This window comes from Ursus arctos, unplaced genomic scaffold (assembly GCF_023065955.2).
Source record: "Ursus arctos isolate Adak ecotype North America unplaced genomic scaffold, UrsArc2.0 scaffold_26, whole genome shotgun sequence".
NCBI classification, from domain to species: domain Eukaryota; kingdom Metazoa; phylum Chordata; class Mammalia; order Carnivora; family Ursidae; genus Ursus; species Ursus arctos.
The window spans coordinates 41,886,449-41,901,585 of NW_026622941.1; the positions used below are offsets into that span (position 1 = coordinate 41,886,449).

General features: G+C 60.7%; 1 protein-coding gene and 1 long non-coding RNA gene across 9 annotated transcripts; one reads left to right on the forward strand and one right to left on the reverse strand.

The window, feature by feature from the left end:
• On the forward strand, window positions 1-14,639 carry ACVRL1 (activin A receptor like type 1). 6 transcript variants are annotated; one of them, XM_057318924.1, is made up of 10 exons: window positions 1-76; window positions 557-735; window positions 5,195-5,263; window positions 5,828-6,079; window positions 6,255-6,466; window positions 6,713-6,812; window positions 7,162-7,308; window positions 7,583-7,858; window positions 8,438-8,635; window positions 11,043-14,639. In XM_057318924.1, the coding sequence occupies exons 3-10, from the start codon at window positions 5,200-5,202 to the stop codon at window positions 11,600-11,602; spliced, it is 1,809 nt and encodes a 602-aa protein (XP_057174907.1). In that variant the 5' UTR covers window positions 1-76; window positions 557-735; window positions 5,195-5,199; the 3' UTR covers window positions 11,603-14,639. The 6 variants fall into 6 exon arrangements, with proteins under 6 accessions (XP_057174907.1, XP_026357617.1, XP_057174909.1 ...); XM_026501832.4 differs by lacking the exon at window positions 557-735 and having other exon boundaries at window positions 3-76; window positions 11,043-11,173; window positions 12,368-14,639; XM_044385458.3 differs by lacking the exons at window positions 1-76; window positions 557-735 and adding an exon at window positions 2,437-2,559 and having other exon boundaries at window positions 11,043-11,173; window positions 12,368-14,639.
• LOC123001247 (uncharacterized) lies at window positions 2,357-12,168 on the reverse strand. Of its 3 annotated transcripts, none has more exons than XR_007189453.2 (3): window positions 11,581-12,168; window positions 3,152-3,228; window positions 2,357-2,792 (listed from the first exon to the last, which is right to left on the reverse strand). It is a non-coding gene; the product is annotated as an uncharacterized LOC123001247 (long non-coding RNA). The 3 variants fall into 3 exon arrangements; XR_006409878.3 differs by lacking the exon at window positions 11,581-12,168 and adding an exon at window positions 3,889-5,028; XR_006409877.3 differs by lacking the exon at window positions 11,581-12,168 and adding an exon at window positions 3,889-5,028 and having other exon boundaries at window positions 3,152-3,527.
• Window positions 14,640-15,137: the final 498 nt, after the last annotated feature.

A 15,137-nucleotide genomic window follows, 5' to 3' on the forward strand; every position in this document is an offset into this window, starting at 1 on the left:
CTGCCAGCCCCAAACTCTGCCTCGGCTGCTCGGAGCCTCCCAGGCCCAGGACCAGGGGCTGAGAGTGGGAGGCCAGGTAAGTCACCTCTCCTCTCTCCCTCTCCCCGCGGACCTTCCCTCGGTGCCCCCCTTCCAGTCCCGGATTCCAGGACCCCCTCCGCGGCTCGGAGCGCGAGGGGGCGCTTCCCCCTCCATCCCCTCCTCGGGCCGGGGCTCAGACCGTGCCTCCCGCCTCGGCTCCGGGCCCCAGGGCCCCGGGCCTGGCCCCCACGAGACCCCCGCGGCCAGAGTCCAAGGCCCGCCCCCTCGGGGAGGCGGATGTGGGAGGCTCGGGGCGGGGGCGCAGCCGCGATCCCGGGGCGCGGGGCAGCCGAGGGTGGCGGCTGCCCTCGGGGTCTGGGAGCCGCGCGGAGGAGGGTCCGGGCCCTGCGGCCCCAGCGAGGGGCGAGCGGGCGGCCCGTCGGCTAGTTGGGCAATAGGAAACGGTTTATTAGGAGGGAGTGGTGGAGCCGGGCCAGGCAGGAAGACGCTGGAATAAGAAACATTTTTGCTCCAGCCCCTTTCCCAGTCCCGGGAGGCCGCCGCGCCATCCGCGCCGAGCGAGCCCCTCCCGGGCCCCAGCGCCGTCCCGGGCCGCGCGCGACCCGCGCCCGCCGTCCAGCGCTCGCAGGGCTACCGCGGCCGCCGCCCGGGAGGGGAGGCGCCCGGCCCGCTGCCCGCAGGGCGGGCCCAGAGGTGAGTCCAGGTCCGCGGGCCTCCTGACACCCCCCCCCCACCAACCCCGCAGGGCCCCTTCTTGGGGCAGATCCCAGAAAGCGCCTCAGAGAGGTCGCCGTAGGGTCAGTCCCAGCTCCGCACTGGGGCGAGCTGCCCCTCGCCCTCCGCGCACGTCTGCCCGTGACCCCATCTGAGACTGAAGCAGACTGGGCCGAACCTGGGCTGGAAATCGGAGAAGTTCTGGCTCCTGGGGCCAGTCACTTAACTTCTCTGTTCCCCTAGCCTCATCTGTAAAATGGGCAGAAGGGATCCCTGCTCTTCTTCCGGGACAAGGGGTCACATGTCCCTCGAGGCAGCTGCCTTAACCTGGGAGTGAGCGGCGACTTCCCACCCTGTTGGGCCTCCCCTTGAAGCCCACCTTTCTCAGACCAGCCTTTGCAGTTCTTGTTTAAGGAATCTGCCACTGTAATTCCAGGCTACAAACCTCACCTCCAACCCTGCGTGGTCAGATAATCCCCATGCCATGGCCTTCTCTGGGGATCCAGGCCAGAGGGTTTCCCAGTCTCCCTGCAGGCTGATACCCCAGGTTTTCAGCGGGCCCTGGAGGTCAGTGCTGTTAAGAGCATTCCTGGCCTGGCCACCCACCCCCTTTCCTACTTGAAGGACAGGGGCATAGTGGACTGCAGCACTCGCCCTCTCTATAAGGGGCAGCTTCTGGCTGAGTCAGGGTCTGTCCTCTCTGATCCCTCACGGCCCCATTTGCCCAAGTGCCTGTCCGCCCATCTCCCTGGGTGGTAAGACTACTATGTAGTCTTAGATATGCACTTAGCTGTATTTTTCTCATGTAATCCTGGCCACAACATAGCAGGGCAGGTTTCTTATGCCCATCCTCCTGAAAGGGAAAGAGGTTCAGACCTGAGTCACTTGTCCAAAGCCCCATGGATGGTGTAAATGGTGCTGTTGGGCTTTTGGTGGCATTTATTAGGCGCTTACTGTGTGCCACTTAGTTTTACTACGGTGTACCCCTGAAATGAGCACTCTCGTTATTCTCATTTTTTGTAGGGAAGCCTAAGCCTTAGAAAGTTGAAGTTACTTGCCCCACAGCTCATAGCTCTAAGTGGCAGAGGCAGGATTTGAACCCAGGCAGAGGCAAGATTTGAACCCTGACCCCTGGGCTGTCTGGCACTGCCTGCGCCTTCTAGAAGCCTGGCCCTAAGATCCAGGCTTGATGCTCCATCACACTGCCGTGGAGGGCCAGGGAAGTGATGACGATGAAAGTATTGTGTGTATGGGAAGGGGCAGCCCGGTCTGGGTAGCGCCGTCTAGCCCTCTGCTGTTTGGCTAAGACCTGCTGACACGCCGAGCAAGGCTCTTCCAGCCCTGTGACAATTCCTGGGGTGTGCTGAGGAGAAACAGATTGACAACCACCTTCTGAGCGCACCCCGATGCTGGTTCCGCCACTGAAGACTAAGCCTACAGCAAGCAGATGATTTCTGTCTTCACATCTAAGCAAACCCGCCTCGGGCACCCGGCGACGACAACAGCTGCGTGCAATCGGGTTACTGTCCGCAAAACCCACTTGCTCTTTCTACTCCTTTGCGGGACTCACTGAACACCAAGGAACTGGAGGCAGAAAATGCCCAAGTGAGGATTTATTACCAGCAATTTAAGTCAGTCAAGACACACACGATGATTATAGGCAAGAAACGTAACATCCCCGAGCCTCAGTTTCCCCACCGGATGGTTGCCAGGATTAAACGAGATTAACCGTCAAAATTGAGTCCTTAGCTCATAAGTAGTATTCAGAGATGGTTCATTCTTATTATGAAGGCTTTCACAGCGGTAAGTTAACGTTTGAAATTAGCTTGGCACTTGTGATGTCTGGCCAACAGCAGTGATGCTTCTGGCAGCGGGAGATCTCCAGCCTAGAAGGGGAGGGATGCCACCTGTCCCCAGGAGTCTGTTCCTGCTAGAGTCAGGTCTCCAGGCGAATCGTTCAGGGTCGCTCGGAGTTCAGGCGGGTCAGGGCTCAGCACGTCTCCTGTCCGTCACTCCGTGCCAGGCCCGGTTAAAAGCTGGAGGGAGAATCACAATTCTACTCCACCATATTCCCCAGATGAGACCAGAGGTGGATTCTGCAAATGCTGTCAGGCGCTCCCCGCGCCCGCATGGTAGCTGAGCCTGGGAGGCTTGAGAACAAAGCCCTCCCCGTGCCCTCCCTCTGCAGTGTCTTCAAGTCCCTGGCTTCTGCAGTTGGGGAGGGGGGGGGGTTAGGGAGGTGCCCTGGTGGGAGTGAGAGTCTCTGCCCTCTGCACTCTGCTCCCCGTCACCCAGCAGGGCCCCGCACAGCGAAATGAAAACACGCGGACCGGATTTAGCATGTGTAGGACACATGTCTCAAGGGGTGGGACCCATGCCAACCGATGAGAATTACCTGGAGGCCTTTTTCAAGTGCATGCTTCTTGCTGGTTCCAGATGGACTGAAGTCAGAATTTGGAAGTGGGGGTGGGGCTGAAACCAAAGAATGTGCATTTCTAACGAAGCGCTTCAAGTGAGTCTTATGCCCCACTGGGGCACCGTCAGAGAAGTGAACACATGGGTAGAGGATCCGAAAAGGATGCCCAATTCATCCTTACTGTTATCCCCCCTTCCCTTCCTCCCCCATACTTTCTCCTTCGCTGCTTTCTGGACAAGCAAAGGCTTCCACGGAAGGCTTCCCGCCCCTACCCCAGGGGGCAAATTCAGCTCATCTTGGGCTCCTTCTCCAGCTACCAGTCCCACTGCTGAGTGCTTGCCGGAGTCCCCACTGCCTGCCGGGAGGGGTGAGAGGCAGGAGGTCAGGCAAGAGGCTGGGGACACAGCTGCAACAGCCCAAGGCTCCGTTTCCTCCCCCAGCCCTGGGCCTCTGGGGCAGAGGAAGCCCAGGCAGGAAGGCCAGAGCTGCCACCAGCCAGAGAGGCCCAGGAGCACCCCCCCCCCCCCAACAACCACCCTGCCCTCAGAGCCTCAGCACCGTGGAGCTTCATATGGTACCATTCTTAGGCTATAGGTCTGCTGAAGCCCATGTGGCCAGACAGCCAGCCCTCCCAGCCTCACTGTATTAGGCCGGAAGACACTCCCCTCCCTCGTGTTCGCTGCTCCTGCCTGAGGATCCAGTCCCCAGGCACACACCTGCACACTCTCCACCATTCAGAAAGTCCTTCTTGCTGTCTGACCTCAGCCCTTCTTGCTGCAGCATCAGTCCTTATCTTCTTGTTCTAAGTCTTTGAGAAATGATGAAGGGGGTGGCTTCTGGAGCACCACATGGTTCGGGACCTAGGTTGGGGACTATCATAGATCAGAATTACTTCCCTAACACTCCCTACCACACTTCTGGAAAAGTTCAAACTTAACCAGCCATGGAAGGTCAAACCTTCAGTGTCTAAGTATGTTTCACTTCCCCTCCCACATCACAGGCCCTACCCCCACCCCTTCCCAGGACAGCAAGGAGAGAGAAGGAAGGGGGCCAGGGAATGGCTCAGAGAGGGCATCTTATACCCTTGTGAGGTGCAGAGAGGTTTCTCCCCACCTGGGGTGAGCCAGCACTGTTCAAGGTCTGTACGGTTGTTACAACCCCGAGGGCTCAGGCCAAGGCTGCCCCCTGGGTTGGGAGACAGAATGGTGAAAGCGGGGGCCTGGGAGTCTGGACACCAGGGCTGTACTCTTGGAGCTGCCACTGAATCCCGTCTGACCTTGGACAAGTCTCCTGCCCTGTCTGAGGTTTAATCTCCATCTTCTCTAAAATAAGGAGCTGGGCTTTGTGGTTCCCAAGGCGTCCCCCTAGAATTCTGTCGTGGGGCTGTCCCGGCCACAGGTGGCTCTTCCAGACCCTGTAGCCACCCCAGCCCTCTCTGAGAATACCCCCTGAACTCTCTGCAGTGCGTGACTCCTGCCTGTTCTATCCAGACCCCAATCTAAACAATCTTGATTCCTGTTCCCAGCTTGGCGGGACCCTGAATGGCAGGAAGTGAAGACAGGAGCCTGTTTATGTTTGAGGCAGGCAGTGCTAGGGGGGTGGGGGCACTGGGAAAGAGGTGGACAGGGAGGGGGTGGGCAGGAGGCAGAGGACAGAAGGGTGGGGGGGACCTGAAGAGATGCTCCTTCCACCCCAGCCCCATGCCCTCTGTGCCCTCCAGTCTGCTCAGAAGCAGGGGTAAATAGCTGGGAGTCCCCCAAACTCTCTGTCACTTAAACATGGCTCCCCCACCCTTTACCCCTAACAGGATGGTTTCCATGGGGAAGTGAACCAGGACTTCCCCTGCAGGCCCCGCCCCAAAGCCAGACACAGGGAGTAGGGAGGAGGCCTCCCTGCCCCCCCAAAAACTCCCAGTGATTTCCTCTGGGTGGGAGGGACCCGCAGTTAGTGGCTGAAAACGCCGAGGGGATTGCCGAGGGGATCACATTTCACAGATCTTACTGTACCCCCTCTCCTCTCCAGGGACCATGACCTGCGACCCCCCCAGGAGAGGCCTTCTGATGCTCCTGATGGCCTTGGGCCTGACCCAGGGTAAGTAGAGGGAAGCAGGTAGGGGACAGGGGCCTGGATGGAGAAAGGGCTGGCTGGGTTCAGCTCCTGCTGGGGCTGAATTTGAGGAGCTTGGGAGAGGGGGGACTTAGGAGCTCGGCTGGAGAGTGGGAGGCAGGCTCAGTTAGACTAAACCCCCAGCTACCCCAGCCCTCCTTTGCTGTCTTCCTGATCCAGATCTAAACCCGGTAGAACTGGTGCTCTACTGGCCTCCAGGGTGGAACCTCTCTGTCTGCAGGGTGCAGAGAGTGGGGACGTTGGCAGGGAGGGCCTGGGAGAGCTCTCAGGGTTGGGGCTGGGGGCCAGGGCTGGGTCTAGAACCGGGAGGAAAGGTCCTAGGATCAGGGAGGGGACAGTAGCCTGGTTCTCACTGTGTCAGAGAGTAAGGTTCTGGAAGGACAGATAATCTATGGGTGAGACTAAAGGACCAAGGCCTCAGGGGGTGTGTGTGAGAGGCCAGAAGGGAGGGGCGGTGGGACAGACGGGGTGTGAGGCCCGGCCTAGGCGTCGGGCCCAGAGTGGCTGAGCTTCCAGTGTGCGTCCCAGGCGACCCTGTGAAGCCCTCTCGGGGCCCGCTGGTGACCTGCACCTGTGAGAGCCCACACTGCAGGGGGCCTACGTGCCAGGGGGCCTGGTGCACGGTCGTGCTGGTGCGGGAGGAGGGCCACCACCCCCAGGAGCACCGGGGCTGTGGGAGCCTGCACGAGGAGCTGTGCCGGGGGCGCCCCACCGAGTTCGTCAACCACTACTGCTGCTACAGCCCCCTCTGCAACCACAACGTGTCCCTGGTGCTGGAGGGTAGGTGCAGCCGCCCGGCCGGCCGGCCCCGTCTTCTCGGACCCTTCCTCCCTGCCCTGCTCCCACCTCACGGGAGGGCGGGGGGAGGCAGGACCCTGGGATCTGACTGGCAGAGTGGCCAGGTGGGGGGATCTGGCCTGGTGGAAGCTGGGCCTCAGTGTCCCTCCTCCACCAGCCACCCAAATTCCTCCGGAGCAGCCGAAGGTAGATGGCCAGCTGCCTCTGATCCTGGGCCCCGTGCTGGCCTTGTTGGTCCTGGGGGCCCTGGGCGCCCTGGGCCTGTGGCATGTCCGGCGGAGGCAGGAGAAGCCGCGGGGCCTGCACAGCGAGCTGGGGGAGTCCAGCCTCATCCTGAAGGCATCCGAGCAGGGGGACAGCATGCTGGGGGTATGGGCCTGGGGGCACCCGGGACACGGGCGGGGAGGGGTGGAGACAGGAGCCACAGAATCAGAGAGGGGTGCCGAGAGACAGGTAGCCAAGAAAGGCACAATCACAGACAGAGATCTGATTGGGCGGGGGGGCTGGGCGAGTGAGGACCATGTGGGGACACAGCAGCGGGGCCCAGCTTAGGGAGGCAGACATGGGCTGGGCCAGGTGGGGGCAGCCTGTCAGTGTCCTGTTCGTACCCCCCAGGATCTCCTGGACAGTGACTGCACCACGGGCAGTGGCTCAGGACTCCCCTTCCTGGTGCAAAGGACAGTGGCGCGGCAGGTGGCCCTCGTGGAGTGTGTAGGTGAGCCGTGGGTGAGCGGGGGGATGGGACCAAGGGCTCCCGTGGGCTTGCAGGAGGGAGCAAGCGAGCGAGCTCTTGGCCTCGGAGTCCTGGGCAGGACCAGGCCCCGAATGGGAATTCTGCTGGGTAGGGGTGGCTTGGAGATAGGTCAGGGCTAGATCCTTCTGCAGGTGCTGGGGGTCACAGGGCAAATGGGGGCAGGGCTGGATTAAGCAAAACATAAACGTCAGGGGTTCTGCAGTTGGGGCCAGTGCAGCACCAAGATGGGGGTTTCTTCTGGCGTTCCCCATGCCCAGGGGCTACGCGTGCCCATATGTGACCTCTCCCACCCCTCCCGCCATCTGATCAGGCAAGGGCCGCTATGGCGAGGTGTGGCGTGGCTTGTGGCATGGTGAGAGCGTGGCCGTCAAGATCTTCTCTTCAAGGGATGAACAGTCCTGGTTCCGGGAGACCGAGATCTACAATACGGTGCTGCTCAGACACGACAACATCCTAGGCGAGTGGGGACGCTGAGCACTCAGGGCTGGAGTCCCCAGGCCTCGGGACACGGACCTAGTCCTGAAGGATGCCCGTCGGCCCCTCGGCCCCAACCTCTGACTCCAGCTTCCTCTCTGACCTAAGCCAGACCAGCCTCCACCCCAGCCCCAGCTTTACCCTGGCCGTTTGTTCTCTGACCCCAGCCCCAGCCCTGACCCTGACCCCGACCCCGATCAGTCCAGCCTCCCTTCTCCCTCGCCCCTTGGCTGAGCCACCTGACCCTCTGCACACAGGCTTTATCGCCTCGGACATGACGTCCCGCAACTCGAGCACACAGCTGTGGCTCATCACGCACTACCACGAGCACGGCTCGCTCTACGACTTTCTGCAGAGGCAGACGCTGGAGCCCCAGCTGGCCCTGAGGCTAGCTGTGTCGGCCGCCTGTGGCCTGGCTCACCTGCACGTGGAGATCTTCGGCACGCAGGGCAAGCCGGCCATCGCCCACCGAGACCTCAAAAGCCGCAACGTCCTGGTCAAGAGCAACCTGCAGTGCTGCATTGCCGACCTGGGTGAGCAGCTGGGCAGGGGCAGGCACTTCGCAGGGCGCGGGGTTCGAGCACTGTCCCTCCCCACCGGGTTCTGCCTTTGCCCGTTCATGTGTGTGGCGCCACCAATGCCACCGATTGGTACTTTAACACCTCCTGGCGCGTGTGCTGTCTCATTTCACCTCCGCAAGAGCCCCGCAAGTTGCCTTGCCGCTTTGCAAGCCCAGACTCCTTCCAGCATACCGCCCTGGCTCCGGGAGTTGGGAGAAGGGGCACCCTGGCTTCACTTGACTGCATTGCTCCCCTCCCCGGGCCTCAGGGTTCTGCTCTGTGAAATGGGCACAGTAACGCCTGCCTTGCTGACTCACATCTCTCTGGGCGATTGGGCACCTAGCAGGAGGGCTATTCAAGCAGAGCATAACAGGGACAAGTGTGCTCCGGGTGGCTGCCGCCTCCCAGCCCGCCTCCGGGCAGGGTTCCGTCTGCCTGCTGCTCCGTGTCCCACCATCTCTCTCCAAGCCCACCTTGCCTCCTGTGCCCCAGCCTCCGGTACTGTCTGTGGGCTCGGGTGAGCGGCAGGAGTAACAGGCCTGGTACCCACAGGCCTAGCTGTGATGCACTCCCAAGGTAGCGATTACCTGGACATCGGCAACAACCCGCGAGTGGGCACCAAGCGGTACATGGCCCCCGAGGTGCTGGAAGAACAGATCCGCACCGACTGCTTTGAGTCCTACAAGTGGACAGACATCTGGGCCTTTGGCCTGGTGCTGTGGGAGATTGCCCGTCGGACCATTGTCAACGGTGAGGGCCTGCCCCGCACAGGGTGGGGAAAGTGGCGTGGGACAGACGGATAGACAGGCGGACAGGCAGGAGATGGGGGCTTCCTGTCATGGATGGTGCCCATGGCCTGAGGGTTCAACTGAGTGACCTTTTAAGGTGTGACTCTGTGGTTCTGGCTGTGAGATCTTGGATAAGTCACAGTAACAGATGTATCAATAGCAGCTGACTTGTGTTGAGCTCACAGATGTGCCGAAGGCCGTGCTATAGCTATGTATGACCTTAGCTCACCGTCCCGGGTTGGCAGGAGGTGGTATCGCTTCGCGGTGAAGAGCATGGGTTGGGAATCAGACTGCCTAGGTTCCCTTCCTGATTTTGCCACTGACCACGGGCAGGTTACTTAACCTCTCCGAGTCTCAGTTTCATTTGAAAATTAGAATGAAGATAGTTCTAGTTGTTGAGATAATCCTTGGACAGTATCTGGAGCTATTCTGGGGCTCAGGAAATATTCGTGGTATTATTGTAATAGCGAATGCCTGACACAGCGTCAGCCCCATTTCACGGGTGAGGGCACTGAGGTACAGAACTACAGCTGGCTGCAGGCAGCACCAGGCTCTGAAGCCGGGCAATCTGACACTGCAGCTGTGGTTTCTTTGCTACAGAAATGCAGGGTGTACCAGCGTCTGCCCTGGCTGCTTATCGCTGCCTCGTTATGACTGTGGGCGCCTTTGGAGGGGCTGGGAGCAGGTAGAGGGACCGCATTCCTGATGGCTGGTGCAGGGGCAGCCCTGTGGCCGGTGCCCTCCCAGCCCTGGGGCGGATGGCTATTGGGTGGTGGTCCGGACCAGGTGGGGAGGCTTGTCAGTGTCTGTGGAGGGTGTCTATGGGGAGGGATGGCTGGCGGTCCTCACAGGTCGGGGACCACCTCAAGATATGACTGGAGCTCTGTTCCTTGGGGACAGGGACACTCTCATTTCCTGAGCATCGGCTAGGAGCCAGCCCCATGCCAGGCTTCATGCACCCTCAGCATCGACAGATGGAGGCCAGGGTGTAACCAGTCCTTCTGGAAGACTCTCGAGGGGCTCAGATTCCTGCCCCTTCAGGTGTGAACTCCCCAAGGTTGGGGCAGGCGGCACCTGGAGGGAGCCGAGGCCCCTTGGACAGAGGCTGCAGGCAGGAAGGGAAGGCTGGCCCGGCTGGGACTGAAGGGGGAGGCTGACTGCGGGCCCCTGGGGCGGAGGGAAGCTCTGTCAGCCCCACACAGATTCGTGGCGCATTATAAACACTGTAATCTGGTGTCAGCCCCGGCACTGATTAAAGGCCCATTAGACACGCTCAGGCCTCTACGCAGCACTGATTAGGGCTCGAGCGGCCCAGGGGCCGGCCTGGAAGCCCGCCACGGGGAGAACAGCTGGCGAGGCTCTGGCTAGGTTGTGGCTCTGTGGCCGCGGCCCCCAGCTTCGGGCTGGGAAGCGGGGGGTGCGGGGGTCTGGGGCACCTTCTCTGGGTCTGGCCTTTGCTGCCTGAGCTGTCCACAGGCAGCATTTCCAGAAGGCTCCTGCTCGGGGATGACGAGGAGAAGTGGCGCTGGCGGCTGAGAAGGGGCAGCGAGGCCTCTGCCGTCTCCGCCAGTGGGGGGCTGTTACGGGGGCCTGGGTAAAAGTCCCTTGCTCCTTGTGCCGCAGCGTCCCCCAGCAGCAGGCCAGCTCTCCTCCCGCAAGCGGAGCTCGGAGGTCAAGAGCCTGGGCTTCGGTGAGACCGTCTGGGCTTAAATCTTAGCTCAGTCACTCACTACCTGCGTGATTTTAGCCCAGTTGCGTCACCCCTCCGGCCTTAGTTACATTGTTCATAACGTGGGGCGAATAGCATGACTTATATCCTAGGGTTGCTGAGAGGATTCAATGCCGTGCAGTTAGGACAGCGCCTGGCACAGCGTACGTGGCCAGTAAACGTTTTTATCAGGCATCCGTGAGAGTTGGGGCCTGGGAGCGGCACCCGGGCCCTGGGTGGGAGGCAGCCACGGAGAGACTGGAACGAGGTCTGGCCTAGCAATCCGACGGGATGAGTTTAAGCCTGTGCTCTGCCCTTACTACCCGTGTAACCTTGGGCTCAGCTGGTCCGAGCATCAGTTTCTTCATCTGTAAACTAGAGGTGACAGTCATACCCATTGGGCTGTCGCAAAGGTGAAGAAGATAGAGCGTGAAAGGGTGTATAGCCCAGCGCCTGCGCGTAGTGAGTGCAAGGTCAACAGCCGTCATTCGTATTATCGGTAAACATACTGATTACGTTATAGAGGCCCCCTCAGGGGTAGCCTGGGTCAGACAGCGGGTTTTCTGGACCCTGGGACAGAAGGTGAGCAAGGCTGTCCTCGGGATGGTGTGAAGCCTTCTTGGGGTGCCGAGTGACTGTCCCATCCCCCCTCCGTCCTCAGGCATCGTGGAGGACTACAGGCCCCCCTTCTATGATGTGGTGCCCAATGATCCCAGCTTTGAGGACATGAAGAAGGTGGTGTGTGTAGACCAGCAGACGCCCACCATCCCCAACCGGCTGGCTGCAGACCCGGTGAGGCCTCTGCAGGGGCTGGGGTGGCACGGGGTGGTGGAGGCTCACAGCTGGGCGTTCTGGCCCTGGGAGCACGTACCTGAGGTCTCTGCCTCACCTGGAGAGATTCCGGAGGGTAGATTCCAGGGTCGCTCCCTGGGTACTCCCTCCCACATCCCTGGCCTGTGGACCCCTGAGATTTGGGTGGTTCTGGGATTTCCAGAACCTTCCATCTGGCCTGGAAAGTCAGAGTCTCTCTGCTACATTTCTTGCTATGAACTTTTGTTGTTGCTGTCTGCTTTTGTGTTTTCTCACAACACTCCGCAGGCATATATAAGACACACACACGTGTGTACGCAAACACATACAGGCATGCACATGCTTCCACATAAACACATCCTCACAGATACATACGTGCGTGCACATACATGCCAGACTGTTGCCCTGTGAAGACAAAGAGCGTGTCTCCTCCGCCGCCTCATATCCCTGTTATCTGTCGCTGTGCAGGCTCACGATAAGTGCTCAACCGATGTTTCTGGAAAGAGTGAACGCACATGTATATACACATACGTACACAGACCACATGTATGTTTCCACACGACATGCGTATCCGTGAAAAGCCACATATATGCGCCGCTCTGCGCGCACTCCCTGTCAGGAGGCAGCTTGAGTTCTGAGACTGGCTCACTCTGGGGCCCCTGAGCGTCCCGGGCTGGGTTCCCCCGGGACACTCCTCCAGTGGCCGCTGGGCCCAGCCAGGGCTGGTGGAGGTGCAGGCAGACACTGTCTTCCGCCCTGGGGTCCGGCTGCAGGGGGGCCCCGAGGCTCGCACATCTCCCCATCCCCGGTCTTGGCGAAGGCGGGGAGTGGGTGTAAGGTGTTCCACAGACACTCCTCTCCAACGAGGGCCGGCCTGAGTGTGCCCAAAGAGCGGAGTTACAGCGTCTCTCTGTCCTGCCTGCTGCCTTCCGCCCCCTTCTCACTCCACAGTCTTCCTCTTCTATCTCTGTCTCTCTCCTCTCCTCCCTGCCTCCATTCCCCCTCTTACCACCCCGGCTTTCCTCTTCCCTTCCTCAACACTCTCATCTCCCTCTTCCCGTCCTTTCTGTCCTGCTTCTGTCTCCCCATTCCGGGGGCATCCTCCTTGCCACCCCCTTTCCAGGTTCCCTGACCCATGTCTCTGCCCCCTCTCCTCTGCCTCTCCCCGCCCCACAGGTCCTCTCAGGCCTGGCTCAGATGATGCGGGAGTGCTGGTACCCCAACCCCTCTGCCCGCCTCACTGCACTTCGCATCAAGAAGACCCTGCAGAAACTCAGCACCGGCCTCCAGAAGCCCAAAGTGACTCACTAGCCTCAGGCCTGAAGCCTGACTCCCCTCTGCGGGCGGGGCGGGCGGCAGACGGTGCGGGGTGGCCTGTCTGGGGAGAGGTAGTGTGCGTGTGCTGGGGAGGGGGGTGCCCCTCTATGGGCGGCTGTGCCTGCCTGCCGGCTCATCCAGCCAAAAATACAGCTGGGCTGAAACCCGATCCCCCACCGTCTGGCCTGCTCAAAGCAGCAGGCTCCCTGACGCCTGGCTCCCTCCCCACCCTCATGCCCTGGGCGCAGCCCCTACCACCCCCAGGACAGGATGCAAAAGAGGCCCCAGAGCCAGGGTGGCCAGGCCAGGGAATCCCAGTCGCGGGCCCAGAGCCCGGGCTTGCACTTTTCCCCCTGCCCTCGGTCAACCCCACTGCCCCACCACAGCTGCCAGGGTGACGCAGGGCTCTGTCTAGCCTTCAGGACACATCTTGCCTCTGGCATCAGCCCGACACCCAGGGTCCATCATTTCCTCTCTGCGGGTTTGCCTGGGGCCTCTGTCTCCTGGACAAGACCCCATCAGTTGAGCGCCAGCTGCCTGGGAGAGCTGGGGCCTGATCCTGGGCCCCTTCCCCAGCCCCATTCTAACTCACTTCTTAGGGCATCAAAACCGGGGAATCCTGCTGCAGCTGTGGCAGGGTCAGAGGACGGTGGAGAGGTAGTAGGTCAGACGGGGGAGGCCCAGGACCTTCAGAACAACTGGGAGAATCTAAAGCCAAGCACAGCTGGGGAAATGCTCAGCTGGGAGTCAGGAGACCCAGGTTCTGCTCCTGGGCAATTGCTTTGTTTCCTCATCTATCTACTGAAAGATTCAGTCCTGATGTCCTTTGAGGTTTTTTCAGCTCTAATTTTCTTTGAAATTTCAGCCTGTGTCAAAGGTCAGTTCATCAGTCCGTTCTGCTCATTTTGCCCCAGCCCCTGGCAATTTGCCTCAAGGTGGGGACTTGAAAATAACTTAATCTGAGGCCAGGAGTGCCTGAAAGGCCTCCTAGACAAATTCTACAAGCTCCAGTCTTAACTCAAACCAGTAGCCATCCTTGGGTTCAGACAGCCCTGGGCCTTTGGCAGGCAAACCAGCCACTCACCCCACTCTGTGGCTTAGCCTTCTCTCTCCAGGACTGAGAAGGGCTGAGGGCCGGCTCCCTGCAGGGCCTCCGAGGCTCAGAAGAAATTTGGCTCCAGCCAGCTAGCCTCCAGCGCCCAGGTTCCTGCTCTCCACTGGCCCCTGGCCCAGACCCACAGCCTTGGCCAGGTCCCAGACAGTGTGTGTCTAGGAAGAACCTGGTGGCTGTGGAGAAACACATGGAAAGTTCAGCATTTGGCAGTGTCAAGGGTGTATGTCCATGCAATGGAGAGGTTACCCCAAACCCTGGGCGGGAGGATGGGCTGGAGGTCAGTCGATGGGAGGTGGAGCCTGAGGGATGGGGGATAGGGGGCTCAGGCTAGGGACGAGGACAGTCCCAAGCTTGGAAGACCCGGCATCTCAGCCCTCGGGGCAGGCTGGAGAAGGACCCTCAGTTCTCCACCGGAGCCTCCTCCCTCCTGCTGTGGATGACCCAGCACAACCTCCCCAGGCACTTGCGTGCTGCTTCCGCCAGCCACGGTGGCACTTTCCCAGGCCTGTCTCCCCATGTTGTGCAAGGCCCACAGCACGACCAGGAAGTGAAACCGGGTGAAAACAGAAAGTGAGAGGGACCTGCTGGGTCCTCAGATGAGCCTGGGGCACTTTCGTGTCTTTTGGTCACTGCAACCCACCCAGTGTAGGAGCCAGTGCCCCCCAACCCCATGCCAGATTTTCTCTCTGCTGGGTGGGGGGCAACGTGTCTCCTCCTGGGACTCCACAGCCAGAAACTGAGGGCCGCAGCTCCCCCCCGAGGCTGGAAAATCCCAGAGGAGGAGAAGGTCTGAGGCAGGAGACAGACTGATGGGGGCCACCGTGCTGGAAGAGAGGAACCAGTGGCTAGGGAGGGAAGGAGGCCCTGGGGAGAGCAGCGCGCCTGGTGCTTCTGTCTGAGGGCAGGAAGGTGTGCCAGGGCCCAGATTACAGTCTCTTACCTGGCGACACTGTTTGTGGGAGCACTTAGCTTGTGCTTAGCACATAGTAGGTCCTCAATAAACCATGGTTGAATCTCGAGCTCCTGCTGAGTCTTGCCAGGCTGGTGCCTCTGCAGTGGCTTGACGCAGAGGAAATCTGAGGGGGTGGGGAAGGAGCGGGTCCCAGAGTATCATGCCCGGTCTTTGCCCTTTGGGGACAAGTCACAGTTGGCGCAGACCCCTGCGTCCAACCCCCACGACCCCCGCGGCCGCCCAAATCTCAGGTCTGTCCCTGGGCTGGGAGCAGCCTGCTCGCGGCGCCCGCCACACCGCCCTCTGCTGGCCGACGGCTGCCCAGCGGCCGCCTCCCGCCCCGCCCCGCCCCTGCGCAGGGACGGGACCGACTCCCGCGCGCCCGGCGCCAGCGTGCGTGCGCTACGCCAGGCCTCGGTTTGCGGGGACAGTCCCCCGAAAACCATACCTAGGGAGGAGCTTTCTGCGTCTTTACGCAGAGGCAGCGTGGACCCGTCCGCTTCAATTTCTCTGTTCTCGATTCCCTCCACAAATGGAGCCCCCATGTTGCCTGGAGTCAGCGC

Excerpts from the sequence above, each read along its gene's own strand:
- ACVRL1 (XM_057318923.1), top strand. The coding sequence starts at position 2,526 with ATGGTTCATTCTTATTATGAAGGCTTTCACAGCG. Across the intron at positions 2,560-5,194 it reads TTATGAAGGCTTTCACAGCG|GGACCATGACCTGCGACCCC; the intron begins GTAAGTTAACGT and ends TCTCCTCTCCAG. Across the intron at positions 6,813-7,161 it reads GGCCCTCGTGGAGTGTGTAG|GCAAGGGCCGCTATGGCGAG; the intron begins GTGAGCCGTGGG and ends CCATCTGATCAG.